Here is a 14,443-nt window from a genome sequence, read left to right as displayed (position 1 = left end):
TTTTACAATAGAAGTGTGAGGCTGGGTTTATTCTAAGTTACAGGGGAAATTTAGATACATCTAAAAGTTCTTGGAATTCTGGCAAAGTGAGATGAGATGGCCCGTGTTGGATCTTTTGTTAAAGAAATAAAGACGTACACCTAAGTTTTGCTAAATTTTTATTAATTTCAGTCTGCTTTGTTTTGTTTTGTACCGTTAGGTTTTAGTAAAAAAAAAAAAAGCAGCAATTTACTGAAAGGTTAATAGCTTTTGTACACTGAAAGTACCAAAACCTTAAAAATAATGTATTATTGTCACTGGCGAATTTTCACTCTTTCGCTTTGTTTTCAATGTTTCATAGTTCAAAAAGAGGTTGCTGCAAACAAAAAGTCAGACCAGTTAGCCTTTTTATAAAATTATATTAACATGTTTAACTTGCTCCCTTTTTTTTAATCTCTGAAACCCAATAGACATGTTCCTGGATCTATAAATAATTTTCTTTGTTCCATATAAAAATCATTATTATTGACATGAACTTCTAACTAAGACAATGTTTAATATACCTGTTATTAGATTTGAGAAGATAGATACTTTAATAATACCCCAGGGGAGAAATTCATATATCCATATATATATCTATGAATGAGTTTCTTGTGGTATTTTTTTAATCCCTGTATGTTTCCAAAGAGTTGTCTGAATGTTCCACACTTGATATATTTTATATCCAATTCCTGCAGCCCTACCTTTCAGTCATGCTGAACAAAGGCGTTCTTGAGGTCCTAATAAATACGGGCACTCATAGTCAGCGTCGTGTCATCAGACGACCTGACCAAGGAGACCTGAATGACGGCAGAGAGCATTCGCTGCGCATAGAAAGGCTTGCTGGAAGGTAAATGCATTATTTTATGAGGAGATCTTTGTTTGTTTACGCCTCCTGTCCATGTCGCACTTCATAATTCACTTAATGTTTAATCTTATTGATGCCTGCAACCAAGTCTACTCTTTATCAGGTCCTTTGCAGTGCAGGTGGATGAGGAACCCAAGATGGAAGCGGCGCTCCCCAATGACCAGCCAATTAGGCTGCAGCACATTTTCCTCGGTGGTATTCCAGCAGAGGTGGAGCAGACATCCAACAGAGTCAACGTCCCGTTCCAGGGATGCATATGGAACCTTATGGTCAATTCAATGTATGTAGTTTTTCTTCTTTTTCCTTTTATACTAGGCAAACGTTCTTACTCAATCGATGAATTTAGCAAATAACTTTTTGCCGAAGTCTAGTTGTGTTTCAAACAGAAAACTCCAGATGAACCAAAGCCTGTCATCAGAAACTTCTTGAGAATGTATTTATCTACCATTAGCACCTTCCATAGATCCAGAAAAAAAGGTGTTGGTAAACATTTAAATTTGGTACATCTATCATGGGTATGAATACTTTTATGCTTAACTGCATCATATACGATTTAATTAATTTCTCCTCACTGCCAAATATAATTCCCGTTATAATGTGTATGTATTCATACATATTGCCAGAGAAAACATTTGTTCCAGTGTTACCTTGAACCTTGAGTTTGTAAGAGCCCGTTCACACCAGATTGAGACCCGTCTGCAGTCTCCAGGACCTCCATGACGTTTGAATGCAGCTAGATTGTGCCAAATCTAAAAAAATAATAATTTTGGTATGAGTGCATTCATGATGCTAGTGTTGTTTGAACTCACTGAATAGTTGTTTTTTTGCACTGCAAAAAGGGAACTACAAGTAAGTAAGATATTCTTGAAATTAATATATTTTCCCTTGATTTGAGCAGCTAAATAAGATCATTTGCCAGTGGAATGAGCATTTACCCCTAAAATAAGATAATAATAGCTATCCTGCACTTGAAATAAGATGATGGACATGAATTGTTCTTATTTTAAGTGCATCAATCTTGTTCCATTGGCAAATAGGCTTAGTTACCTGCTCAAATCCAGGAAAAATACACAAATTTCAAGAAAATGTTACCTAGTTTTGGTTCCCTTTTTGCAGTGTGCCCCACGAGGATCAAGTCTGCACGGGCATGTTTCCTAACAACCTCCTCAACCGGTCATTACAGCCATACAGTTAGGAAGGAAACACCATTAGGTATTCAATCAACTCATTAAAGGCTTGTGTGGATCCAAGCGAAGACCTTTTCTGTACAGGGTTCTGTGCACATGAACACTAAATCTTATCTGTGCATATCTCTGTGAGCGCAGTAAAAATCATCCATATAAAACTCATTATCTGTGTGTTTTTTGCTGATCACTGTAAGCTTATCACACTTAAGCTCGGAGCCCTGAAGTTAGTTTTTAAATATCGTCCTGCAACCAATGTGCAATTATAAATCCTATGAGTCGCTGTTTGCACTTTTTCCATTTATTACCCCCTCCTCATCGCTAAATATGACAACAAACCAAGCAGTGATTTAGAGGGGCGAGCATTTCTCTACCATTAGGAACCCTACTTCAGCAGGGATGTATTGATCTTTGCAGTTAAGCCCAAAATTATTCAGACCCCTAACAGATTTCGGTTTGATCTTTAAATTTCACAAACAAACATGTTTCTTCTAATTGGAGGTGGCCAACCCAGATTCCTGAGTTGAAGCTGATTCAAGGCCTTCCAACGACAAAGACTTTGAGCTCATCACAAAAGAGAAATTGTCAATATACGAGTGGAGTACGTGCTAACGACTGATCAGGAGTTGCACAGAGCTTATTGGATGTATTGGCCTTTAGGGTTCTTTAATTGATTACTGAGAAATGGATAATAACTTTAAATTTGTAGTTTTCTTAAATGTGAAAATGCAATTAAAAGATTTTACCTTGATTCCTTTAGAATTAAACATTTTCTTTTTTTTAGAGATGTTCTACTCATGTTGAATAAAAGCCTAAATCTGCCAGGGGTGTGAATAATTTTGAGCTTCACTGTATACGCGAGGGTCCTGCTCATGGTTCTGTATTTATTAGTGTGGCGATCCTGCATTGTTCGCTTCAGCTGCTCTGTGAGATAGATGCGTTCGGTTGCAGCCAAAGCAGGGATGCAATATGAATAGCTTAACTACTTGAAGTGCTGCCAGCCTGGTGGTGGAGTGATGAGGTTGGAGTCAGCATGAGGACAGTGTGGCTTCTGCTTCAAATTCTCTCATGGCCAATCCGCCCTCGCGCTTAGCGGCTACATGCCATGGATAAGCTCCCACCGCTGGTAACAGGCTCATCCACCCTGCATCCAGAACCCGAAACATCCTACCTCTGTGATTAATGAACCGCCAATGTTTCAATAAAGAGGAATTATACGTGCTTAAAACGAAGAACGCTCATGCTCCATCACACATAATGGGGAGTGAACTGTGTCTTTGATGCACTGCAGGTTACATCTCCAGGACCCTGGAAAGATTATGTACCTTCTGGGAGATTTGTTTTTGTTTTTTTGTGCTTTTGTGTGGCCTTAGTTTTGTGTAAAGGGGCTTTAACTGACAAGTATAGTCTGCCCAGCCATTTATGAAGCATTCAAGCTTTAAAATGCCACTTAGCTCAAGGGGCAAAGCGCTGTTGTTTTACATAATGGCGATAGCGTGTATAAGGAGAAAAACTTTTAATTGTACTTGCTGAGCTGATTTTTTTCTATTTAAGGGATGCCAAAACCTCAATCCGAAAGCTTTGAGGTCTTTGTTGTGTTTCCGCAACACAGTGACGTATTAACCGAGTCAAATAGACGTTCATATATCCATCTGCTCTAGATGTTGTAGATCTTTTTAGAAGACAGGACGCTTTTTATTACTGGACTACCTCAGATTGTTTCTCTGGTACTGGACATTCTACATTTTGGCAAATTGTGCCTCTCAAAATGGCAATTTTTGTATATGCAACAAAAATATATGAAGAGAGATACGCACTTTACTCACAGGCTGCTGGTTAAAAAGAGAAAAAAAAACCTGCTTTTAGCCGTCTTTTTTATTTGTCATTGAAATATTTGTGAGTTTTGTGGCCTGATAAAATACAAACTTAATTGAGCAAATTGTTAGAAATATTGTCTTTAATTAAACATGCCCACCAAAAAAATATTAGAAACTTCCAGAAAGCAAGGGGAGTTGTTGTATAAGACTTTTTATTTTATTTTATAAATAATCCTAATAAAAAAAAAAAACTGTGGATGTGGTTTCACCTTGTTCTGCTGTTTCTTTCTGGCTCACCTTACCACGTAGCCGTCATTTTAATCGCCTGCTTGTCTTTCAGTCTCTCAGATTTCTCCCAGCCCGTTTCCTTTGAAAATGCCGAAATTGGCCAATGCCCGAACCTTGCTCCACCACCACCTCCCCTTCCTCTACCAGAGGAGAAGGAAACGGAGGAAAAGGAGCCGGACTCCAAACCAGTCAGTCCTCCGCTGACCCCAGCTCCTGGCACCCCCCCTCCTGGTCGTCCAGATGTAAGTGGGAACGCTCACACAGTTAGACTAGCAGTCACCGTTGTACATACGACAATACATGCAGGATGCAAACTAAGGGCATTAAATCAAGTGAATAAATAGGGTTTTTTTTTCCACGTAAGGATAAAATAATTGTAATTGCAGCAGTTAATTTTGTTTAAGACAGCATAATGGATGTATTTGCTCAAAAGTGTAAGTAGAAAAAGAATCCCCACATATCTGACGGAGTAAACGGATGTCCCGCTCCAGTATAGTATATGTACTTTGGACTGTGAGAGGCATAACTCAAATACAAACATGCTCCTATTTCTTTCTGATGAAACCCAGCCATGGCACACTGTGCTAGCTTGGAGATTTATCACACGGCACTTGCACAGCCCATTAACTCTTCTTTATAGTCGCTTTAGCCTTGAGTCACTAAACTCCACCTTTGGCAGCTTGTCAGGCGGTGCAGAGCCACAGTCTTACGCTAGGCTAACTGTGCATGTCATTTACGTTTTATGAGTGCACAGGAGCCAAACGTTCTGAACTAACGTTTAGACACTATGCTAAGAACCTGGCAGCCAGTGAGCTATTAAATACATACTCTTGGCTTAGAAATATGAGAACTATTTGACATATTTAATAAATATCTTGCAGTAGCCACAGGTTATCTGTTACTCACTTAGCTGCTAAACTACGCCTCTTAAAGGACATTGATCATGAAGCCAAGAGCGAAAAGAACCGCGCCACCTCTGCTGTAACTCTATGGTTTGTTGCTTTATGGGCTGCAAGTTGGTTTTATGATACAGTATAGACTGCAGAATGTGAGGAGGCATAGTTCTGAGTCCCCATCTGCCAGATAAATGAGGTAACTGCCTTAAATTAGCTTCATTTTGCTGGATACTAGAGAAAATTTTAAATTCTAAGACTTAATTTCTTGGATGCAGGGTTCAGTATAAATGGACTGAATTTATATAGAGCTTTTCTAGTCATGCAACCACTCAAAGCACTATAGCTACAATCACACGACACACACATCGACATGTAGCAGTATGCTGGAATTAAACCCACAACTTCTGGATTGTCAGACCGACTTTTCCGACTTGAGCCACGATTACCCACAGTATGAAATGTATTAAGCTCTGATGCATTTTTATTTTTATTTTAGGGCGGCTGTTCACTACGCCCGCCTTGTCAACAGATGTGAATATAGGCATTCTGTGCTTGATAAAATATTTCTCCAACGGTGTTGGACGTCTTAAAAGCTTTTGCCTGCCTTAGATCCCAGTGCTGGTGGTCACCAAACCTCAGAATGCAATGCTGAATTATTTCCTTTAAATCATAAAATAGGTTTGGCAAATAAGTCTGAACTTAATTGGAGAGTTTTTGTTTTGTTTTGGGGCTATGAATAATAATAATAAAACAATTAAAATCAAACTTTAGAATAATTTCAAAATTCCCATTCCTTTCAAAACTATTCAAAAAAAAATACTATCTAAGGAAACCCAGCAGGTTGCATCAAGTCTTGACAAGCAGCATTCACTCCTCCTGAAAGAGCGTAGAGCCACAGGGACAGTCGTCTGCATTGTTGATGGCTTTGGAGCAATCCCTCATACTGAGAAAGCATGAAGCAACAGTGGAGAGGAAAACTCCCCTTTAACAGGGAGGAAAACCTCCAGCAGAACCGGGCTCAGTATGAACGGTCATCTGCCTCGACCGACTGAGGGTTACAGAAGACAGAACAGAGACACAACAAGAGAGACAAAAAAGCACAGAAGCACACATTGATCCAGTAATCTGTTCTACATTGGATGGTAGTAGCGGATGATCTGTCTCCCTGGATGTTGTCACAGCTAACAGAACGCTAATCCAGGTGTACCTACTATGAAGAAAAAGAGAGAGAGCAAAAAGTTAAAAGCTGAAATGACAACAAGCAATGCAAATTGGAGATCAGTAGAACTCAGCAGAGTGAGAGAAATAGTTTGTCTTGGTTCTATCCATTTCTATTTATCTTAGTTTTGTACAGCACATTGAGCAAACTTGCTGTTTTTAAATGTGCATTATAAATAATTGAATAGCTTTTTATAGACTTTTTGTGGCCATTAAGTTGCTGATGTTTTGTCTTCTAAACTGATTAAACTGACAGTGGATTCGACAGTTTTAAAAAAAAACCGGTAAATAAATCGTCTGACATCTGATGTTGCTGCTAAAAAGTTAAACTTTTAATCTGGGGGGATGGCTGCTTTTTGACATTTTTTTATGTTGTTTGTTTTTTGCAAAAAATGCTTCAGTTGTTGCTACCCCTAAATGTTCCTATAAAATAAAATTGACTGAAATACAATTTTATTTATGCTTTTTAAGTTGATCAGTGTGTCTAGAACTTTTAATTAGAACACCATAACTTCCTGTTTTATTTGTGGTATAAATATAATTTGACAGTGGGTTCACTTCTCATAGCTGCTCTTTTTAAAAAGGAAGACAGGAGAACGTCCCATTCAAGCGAGACAGATGTGCTGACCTTCATTAATCATGAAATAGCTAAAAGAAAAAAGCTTTTCACTTAGAATTTCCCATATCTACACCCAGAGGAGTAACTAAAAAGTTTAAAACTGGAAATATGACTGAAGTTTATCTCGCTACTACACAAAGGAGCATTCAGGGAGGTAAAAAAAAAATGTGAATTGCTTCACTGTTAATAGGAAGATGTAAATTGAAGAAAACTCTTTATCTACACTCTTTGTAATACATATTTTAATTTCCAGTTTTTTAAATTCTTTAAACAATTTAAGATGAAAGAAGCTTTGTAAGTTTTAAAGCTATGTGTAATTTGAAGAAACCAGACATTTCCTTTACTACAGAGAACGTTACAGTTCCCTCCAGTCAGCCTGTTTTCTGTTTTCAGCTTTAATCTTTATGGCTTTTCCTGATGACATCACTGCCTGCTTGTTGCCGTTTGGGCTTTTTCTGCTTTATCTCTGACTGCCATTTAAACCCTTCCTTCCTGCTTTTGCACTGCTGACCTGCAGGAGGCCACACCCCCTGGCCCAGCTGCTGCCACGCCTCTCTCGCCTGCTGCTGTAGCACCACCCACTGCTAAACTGGACCCCAGCACAGACCCGGTATACACCCACACACAGACTGATGCTTTGCTCCCTCATTAGTTTAATATTATAGTTAATATGTTTTTGAAAGCACAAATTTAAACTATATCGTCAGTAACATCAGTGTTCTGCCTCTGACCTCATAAATGTTAAATATCAGGACAATTTGATGATGAATTAAAATAAATAATTCAAACTAATAACAGTTATCTTTAAGGTTCCCATCCATTTACTTCTTTTAAGTTGCCCAAACATTTCATTGCCTCTCTGAGTCAAGGCTGAAGCAGCGATCTAATACTTTAGTACAACTGGTCTGTCAGTGGCTGGGCAAGTAAAAGCTGAGCTGTTTTCCCAAATAGATTTACAAATGATCCTTCTTTTAAAGTATAAGTTAAATTATACTTTATATAATCACGTTTCCAAAACTGTCCCTTTTAAACCTGCAATTTAATGTTCGCCAAGATGTTAACATTTCCTGCTGGGAAAGGAAGCTTATTTTTGCTTAAAAAAAAACAAAATATTAGCATTTATCAAAATATTATTAACTAAAAAAACTCTTTCTTAACATTATCCTATATTAATGTGTCATATAACCCCTGTTATTTTGCATGGAACAGAGTTTAACGTATGTTATTTTTCTTTATGCTCAAAGGAAATCAGCCATGATGTCAAACACAGCTGGTGTGTCAAAAATACAAAGCATTTTCTGAGAATTACTGTTTTTCTTTGAAACTGCGTTGTGCCTGCTAAGGATAGAAAATGTTGCCAAAGGTTGGGAGAGTTTTAAGTTGTGAGGAACCATAGCCATTATATATATATATTGGTCTGCTTAGTTACAATATGCTTGAATTTTGACCCCAGTCCAGACACAAGCAGCAGAAAAGTAATAATTTGGCAAAATTATCTTTACACCTGGCAGATTCATGTTTAAATTAATAGTTTAATTTTACCAATATGCTTTTTCTAACTGGAAGTAACTTTGTCGAGTTAAAGAGGCACGACCAGAGTTCTCGTTTGAATCAAGTCCATCTGTGGAGGGACGATAAAATTACAGTTACAGCAAAAAGACCTTTCGGCTTAAAAGACATAACTAAAGATTATTCATCAAAATACCAGCGAAACATGCAAAAAAACTGGTTAGCAATTACAAGACCAGTTTGATTGCTTTGATGCAAATTAAGATTTTTCCATTGATTAGTGAGAAGGGTGTAAATAATTTGACTTGTAATTTTCTAATATGTAAAAATATATATATTTTTTTTTTTCTAAACTGATGCTCTTTTTACATTGTTACATTATCTTTGGACAGAAGTCTTGGTTGAATATAAATCATTTTAAATCCAAACTGCCAGGGGTATGAATAACTTTGGCCTTAACTGTGTATAGGGCAAGTTCAGTGGTTGTACATTTGGCAACTTAAAAAGACGCGCAGTTTTGAACCCGACTAAGACCTTTCTCCCTGTGTGTGCGCTTCCTGCACTGGGCAAAACATTCATGCTAAGTGACTTAGGCACTCTGAAGTGCCCTTAAATGTGTGTTTGTTTGTCTGTACATGAATGGTTGTCTGTTGTGCGTGTGTCCGTGCTGCCCCTTTGATGGACCCGTGAATGCATCTAGGATGTACCGCGCCTTTTGCCCAGTTTCCACTGGATATAACCAGTAGCCCTCCTGCAACCCTGCAAGGACTAAGCAGGAAAAGAAAATGGATGAATTTTAGATGAGTCATTTTTAACAGATGGGGAGGTACACGACGACCGTTGTTGAGGCTTCCATCCAGTCAATATTTTCTTAGTGCTGTCCAAAGTTGAACATGAACTGATTTCCATCTGCAGTGGTCAATGGAAAAAGTTCTCCCTTAATGGGCCCCAGGCATACAGATGTGTACAGCTAACGACTAATCTATACACGTAAGAAAAGTGGAAACCAGCTGTAACAGTGATAACTATGAAGCCACTGTGCTGCCCGTTTGACAATGAGAAATTATTCCCTTGAAAATAATTATTTCTTGTTTAGTTTAGCTTTTTTTTTTTTTGGGGGGGGGGGGGGGATTGTTCTGGGGAGAAGTAACATATCTAACAAGCCTCCAAAGAGCAAAGTGTTTCAAGGGATGAGGCCCTAAACTAACCTGACGCCGCCAGATAGATTTGCTCCGCATATCCATCTGGAAACCTTCCGTTGAAGTTATTTTGGGAAGGGGCGAAAATACTGGTTAGCTGATTGGCCTATGTTGGTGATAGACGGGCCAAATAAACCAATCAGATCAACGAAGCATATGACGTACTCGTCAACATGCTTTGTCGTCGCTCTGTTACGAGCGACGACGAAAACACAACCACAAGCCAAGCTACTCTTGCTGCTGCAGGTAAAGGCTCGTAGCTCAGCAGAGAAATACTCTGTAATTCCGATAAAACTTGCTCGATAGCCACGCTAACGCTAGTTTCATCGGCTGAAGCCGCCATGTTCTTTAGACTGAACTGTCGCGCTTCTGGTTGCGTCACACCTCAACCCGCCTCAAAGCCAACGCTGATTGGACGTTCGTTTGGTGAACGGCTCCAAATTTTCTTTAACGGAGAGTAGCCAGACTGATCTGCGAGTGAAACCTTGAAAGCTCGCGAGATCAGGATGGTCTCACGAGGCTAGCCCTAAACCTGTTTTAGCTTTAAAACTATTAAATGGCTTTTTTACTGCTTCAGATAAGTCTGCAAGATAGAACCTTGTTAGAGAATTTTAAGTTGAAAATTGTACGGATATTAGTCAACCTTATGACGTGCTAAAAGTAAAAACATCCAAAATTGTGGTGTCCAAAGTCGGCCCTCAAGGAGTGGTGTCCTAGTTCAACACCAGCTGAGCTTAAAGAGTGCTTAATCAGCAGGCCTCTGCAGACCTTGATGACGTTCCGAGGAGGTAATTCAAATGTGCTGGAGCAGGGACAGATTAAAACATACAGGACACCGGCCCGCGAGGGCAAGAGTTGGACACTCCTGATCTAAACTTTGAAAGAATAGCTTCATTCGAATCTTCCTGTACATCGACGTGGTAGAAAGTCAGATGCATGCAAGAAATTCTGACTAAAGGCTTCCGGATTCTATTGCCGTGACCTCCAAAGAAAGACCTGAATGGAAAACTGCCTTCCTATTGTTAGCTTAATGGAAAGACGCAGAAGGGACAAGAAGGAAGGATGAAAGAGGATCGGAGGAGGAAGAGATGAAAAGAGAGAGAGGCTTTCTGAACAGAAAGCTGCTCGTCTTTTGTTGGCTTAATGGAAAGACGAAGGAGAGGGACCCAGAGATGAATTGAAGGAAAAGGCTTCTGAACGAGTGACGTCTGTCTTTTTTTGTTAGATAGGTTGAGGAGGAGGAGTAGCAGATATGAGGACAGAATGAGATAAGATGTGAGTGTCAGCTGCAACAAAGCAAGGTCACAAACTGGGAATGTCTTCACTTGAAAGGGAACAAGAGGGTTGGCGACTGAGACACATACTGTTGTCTCAGATTCCTTTTTAAGGGGTTTTATCAATTAACGGGTAATACACGCAGTGCCTGGCCAGATTATTCACACCTCTAACTAACATTTCGTCACCTTACAACCACAAACTTCAAAGTAATTGATTTGTTAGCCAACACAAATGGATGCATAACTGTGAACATAAAGGAAACAGTAAATCCTTTTCATATTTTTCATATAAAGAATGTGTGGCGTGGATGTGTATTTAGTCCAGTTTACTCTGATCCCTGTAAATAAAATTCAGTGCAACCACATGCAGTCAGTAGTAAGGCCTCAGAGGTTGGTTTGAGCGTCGTTCAGCTTCGGCATCGTGAACTGCAAGGAACCCCATCAGATGTTTCGCGAACACATCTGTGAAGAGGTTTACAGCAAGGTTAAGATGTAAAACATCATCCCAAGCTTTGAGCATCTCACAGAGGACTGTTCAATCCACCGTCTGAAAACGGAAAAGTGGATGGCACTACTGCAAACGTCCCGAGACACTGCCATCCATCTCAATATACAGGAAGGGAGGCATTATTTAACAGCAGAGATGCTAAACTATAATTCTGGATGAGCTGCAGAGATGCATAGCTCAGGTAGGACAGCCTGGTAACAAACTTTACTCGCCTGCTCCTAAGTCTGACGCTTCATATATGAATGGCAACAAGAAATCTACTGTTGAGAGAACATCATAAAGAAGTCTTCTTTGCACTTTGCAACAAGCTATGAGCATATGAATAGAGATGCAAAACACTGTTTGGCAGAAAACTAAGTGCACATATTTTGAACATACAAAGGGTGGTGGCAGTATCATGGTATGGGGGTGATTTTTCCCTAGCATGGACTAGGAAGATGGCCTGAGCTGAAGGCAGGGAACAAAACCAGGCAGAGGGTCCAAACCAAGATGACACTGGTGTGGGGGTTCACCTTCCAGGGGAATAATTACCCCATACACCAGTTCAACAACGTATTGAGACAGGAGACCCGAATGCACATGCACACCGCACTTTCTCATGTGTTAGAGAAAAAGAAATCCTGAAACCACTTTTGTTTTTTGCTGTTGATTCAAAGGAAGAAAAAAAAAAACATGATGCTTTGTGCTGACTTGTTTTTCCTTTTGGTTCAGAGACGAAGGTGTTGGTAGTTAAAAACAGATTCGGGATGGAGCACAGGATGAGGATGGGCCAGGAGATATTGAGTAACAGAAGCAAAATGAGATTTCTGGTGATTACAGGGGCATGGAATATGGAAATTGAAAGTAAAATGAGCTGTGTCTGACTGAGGCGCAGTTTCAAGCCAAGATCTGCATGTGCTTAGCCTTAGTTGTAATGGCATCTCCAAGCTTTGTGTTTGTAATTTAGTGATATGTTTTATCTATGTGCTTGACAGTTGATGTTGCCGAATATAACTGACTGTATTGTTTTGAGTTTTACAGATTTCTGAAGTAAACGCCGTGAATATGCTTCCTCTAATCTGGAGTTTTCTTTGGAAGTGTTTAACTGGTCAATAGCTACAAGGTTGAGGATAAAAAAATTAGGATTGTAAGAAAGGATTCAGCAAAATGAAAAAGCAGTGGAAGAGCCCAGGTTTAAAGTTCAGGATTGAAGCAGAAATGGACGGTTGTAAGCAGTAAAGAGTGCCCATCCTGCAAATTCATAGGTACTAAGGAGGAGGAGAGCTACAGTTCAAATAAAAATAAAAGATAAAAGATGAAAAAGGCAGACATGAGTAAACAGTACAGGGGAGGGTGACACAAAATATTTAGAAAAGGTAAGAAGCCTTAGTATTTGACAAAAGCCCCATTATGGGAAGAAAAACACAAACTTTAATATTACAAAGGAATTGGTAAAATTATACTCGAAATGAGATACAATTTGAAATTAATAAAAAGTAGTTACAATGCCTGACAACACGGCAATTTAAAAGCAGATAGCTTGAATAAATGGGAAGATCCGAAGAACCCAAAGAGAAGTTGAAGAGAATGAAGGTTGATTAGAAAATGACAACAATGACACCCTGTGGATAAGAGCTGAACTACATCCTGAGATAAGCAAATAAAAAAAACAAGAAAATTGTTGAACAGATGCTGTTTGAAAAGGGAATTGGTTTGAAAATACAAGTGATTATGTTTAGGAGATTTGAAAAAAATGTGTTAGATTCATCAAAAAGCTAAACGTACCAGATCACAAAAAGATAAGTCCTTAAAATCAAATGGTATTGAGAATAGTAATGGTAATATCTGATGGTCACATGATATGATTAATTATTTTTTTGTCTAGTTATTAGCTATTCTATCTGCAATCTTAAATCTAAAAATGTGAACTTAGACAAAACACATGAAATATTTGCAGTTGTATAAAGCGCTGTTTTATAACCCACAGTGACCTGCCATAGTGGCCTCAGTTACTTCCATATCATAAGCAGGGACCCAATTAGAGTGATTGGCAAGTGTTGAACCTGGGTGTTAAGGCTCCTGTTGACAGAAGGAAATAGGAGCAGTGTTGTGAGACCCCGTCAGTGGAGCTTGACATGTTATGTCCAATCTCCAGGACTCGTGTGCATCAGCTGTGGCCCCGACGTCGCTGGAAAAGGCATATCAGTTTGGACTGACCAGAAACAGTCACATGAGCTTCGCCTTTGATGACACCAAAGTCAGAGAGAAGTAAGTTTGAAGGCAATCATAATTTCCTGCGTATTTTTGCTTTCCATGTGCTTGATTTCCTGTTAACAATCTACTACGGCTCTAACACGTCAGGAAGCAATGTGGCTCGCTGTGTAGGTGGCAACATAGAGCTCACTGTACTGGTTAAAATCCCCCCACGGCCTCTGGAAAAATCTACCTGTCAAATGTAACATGTAGCACACAACAGGTCCAGGGAGTGATCATTTTGACAGGATCAGATTTTCCTTCAGGCACATAAATGGTCAACAGTCTCAAAACTTGTTGAGAAAGTGAACAAGTTGACTGATCCATACGTTGATGCAGTCCTTGTGGACATGTGCGTTTAGGGTAAAAACAGGAAAAGTATAAGCCCGTTACAGAGAGGCAAAGCAATAGTTTGTGTATTTTTCATAATGTAAATTTGGGAAAGGAGGAATTGCATTTATTTTGGTGTCAAATGTGTTTTTATTTTTTGGAAATGTGCAACTCACCTGTTACTAGGTAGTGTGTTGTCTACATCCTTAGCATTTACAGGCCCTTCCAAAAAGAATCCAAACCTTTCAAACTTTTTTTTATTTGTCTCATTACAACCACAATCTTCAATGTATTCATGTCAGATTTTATGACCAACAGAAAAGTTAAAAGAAAAAAAATGTACAATCGGTTTTCAAAATCCAGTGTTTCACAAATAAAAATCTGAGAAGTGTGAGGGGCATTCATATTCTTCACTGTTAGAGTAAGGGTTATAAGGATTATAGGCTTTTCCCTAGGGGTAGGCCTAGGTAAGGAAAATAT

At 39.1% G+C, this 14,443-nt stretch overlaps 1 protein-coding gene across 1 annotated transcript in view; it reads left to right on the top strand.

Moving 5' to 3' along the window:
- The window catches only part of lama2 (laminin, alpha 2), a 224,905-nt gene that overhangs the window by 201,607 nt on the left and 8,855 nt on the right, over nucleotides 1-14,443 (top strand). Inside the window, exons 63-67 of the mRNA XM_036147259.1 lie at nucleotides 717-868; nucleotides 990-1,166; nucleotides 4,228-4,417; nucleotides 7,426-7,518; nucleotides 13,536-13,648. Of these exons, the coding sequence (XP_036003152.1) occupies nucleotides 717-868; nucleotides 990-1,166; nucleotides 4,228-4,417; nucleotides 7,426-7,518; nucleotides 13,536-13,648 (725 nt within the window). The remainder of the gene's footprint in view (nucleotides 1-716; nucleotides 869-989; nucleotides 1,167-4,227; nucleotides 4,418-7,425; nucleotides 7,519-13,535; nucleotides 13,649-14,443) is intronic.

Source organism: Fundulus heteroclitus, chromosome 15 (genome assembly GCF_011125445.2).
Source record: "Fundulus heteroclitus isolate FHET01 chromosome 15, MU-UCD_Fhet_4.1, whole genome shotgun sequence".
Classification (NCBI taxonomy): Eukaryota; Metazoa; Chordata; class Actinopteri; order Cyprinodontiformes; family Fundulidae; genus Fundulus; species Fundulus heteroclitus.
Note: the sequence above shows the minus strand (reverse complement) of the source record. Positions and strands in the feature narration are given on the sequence as shown.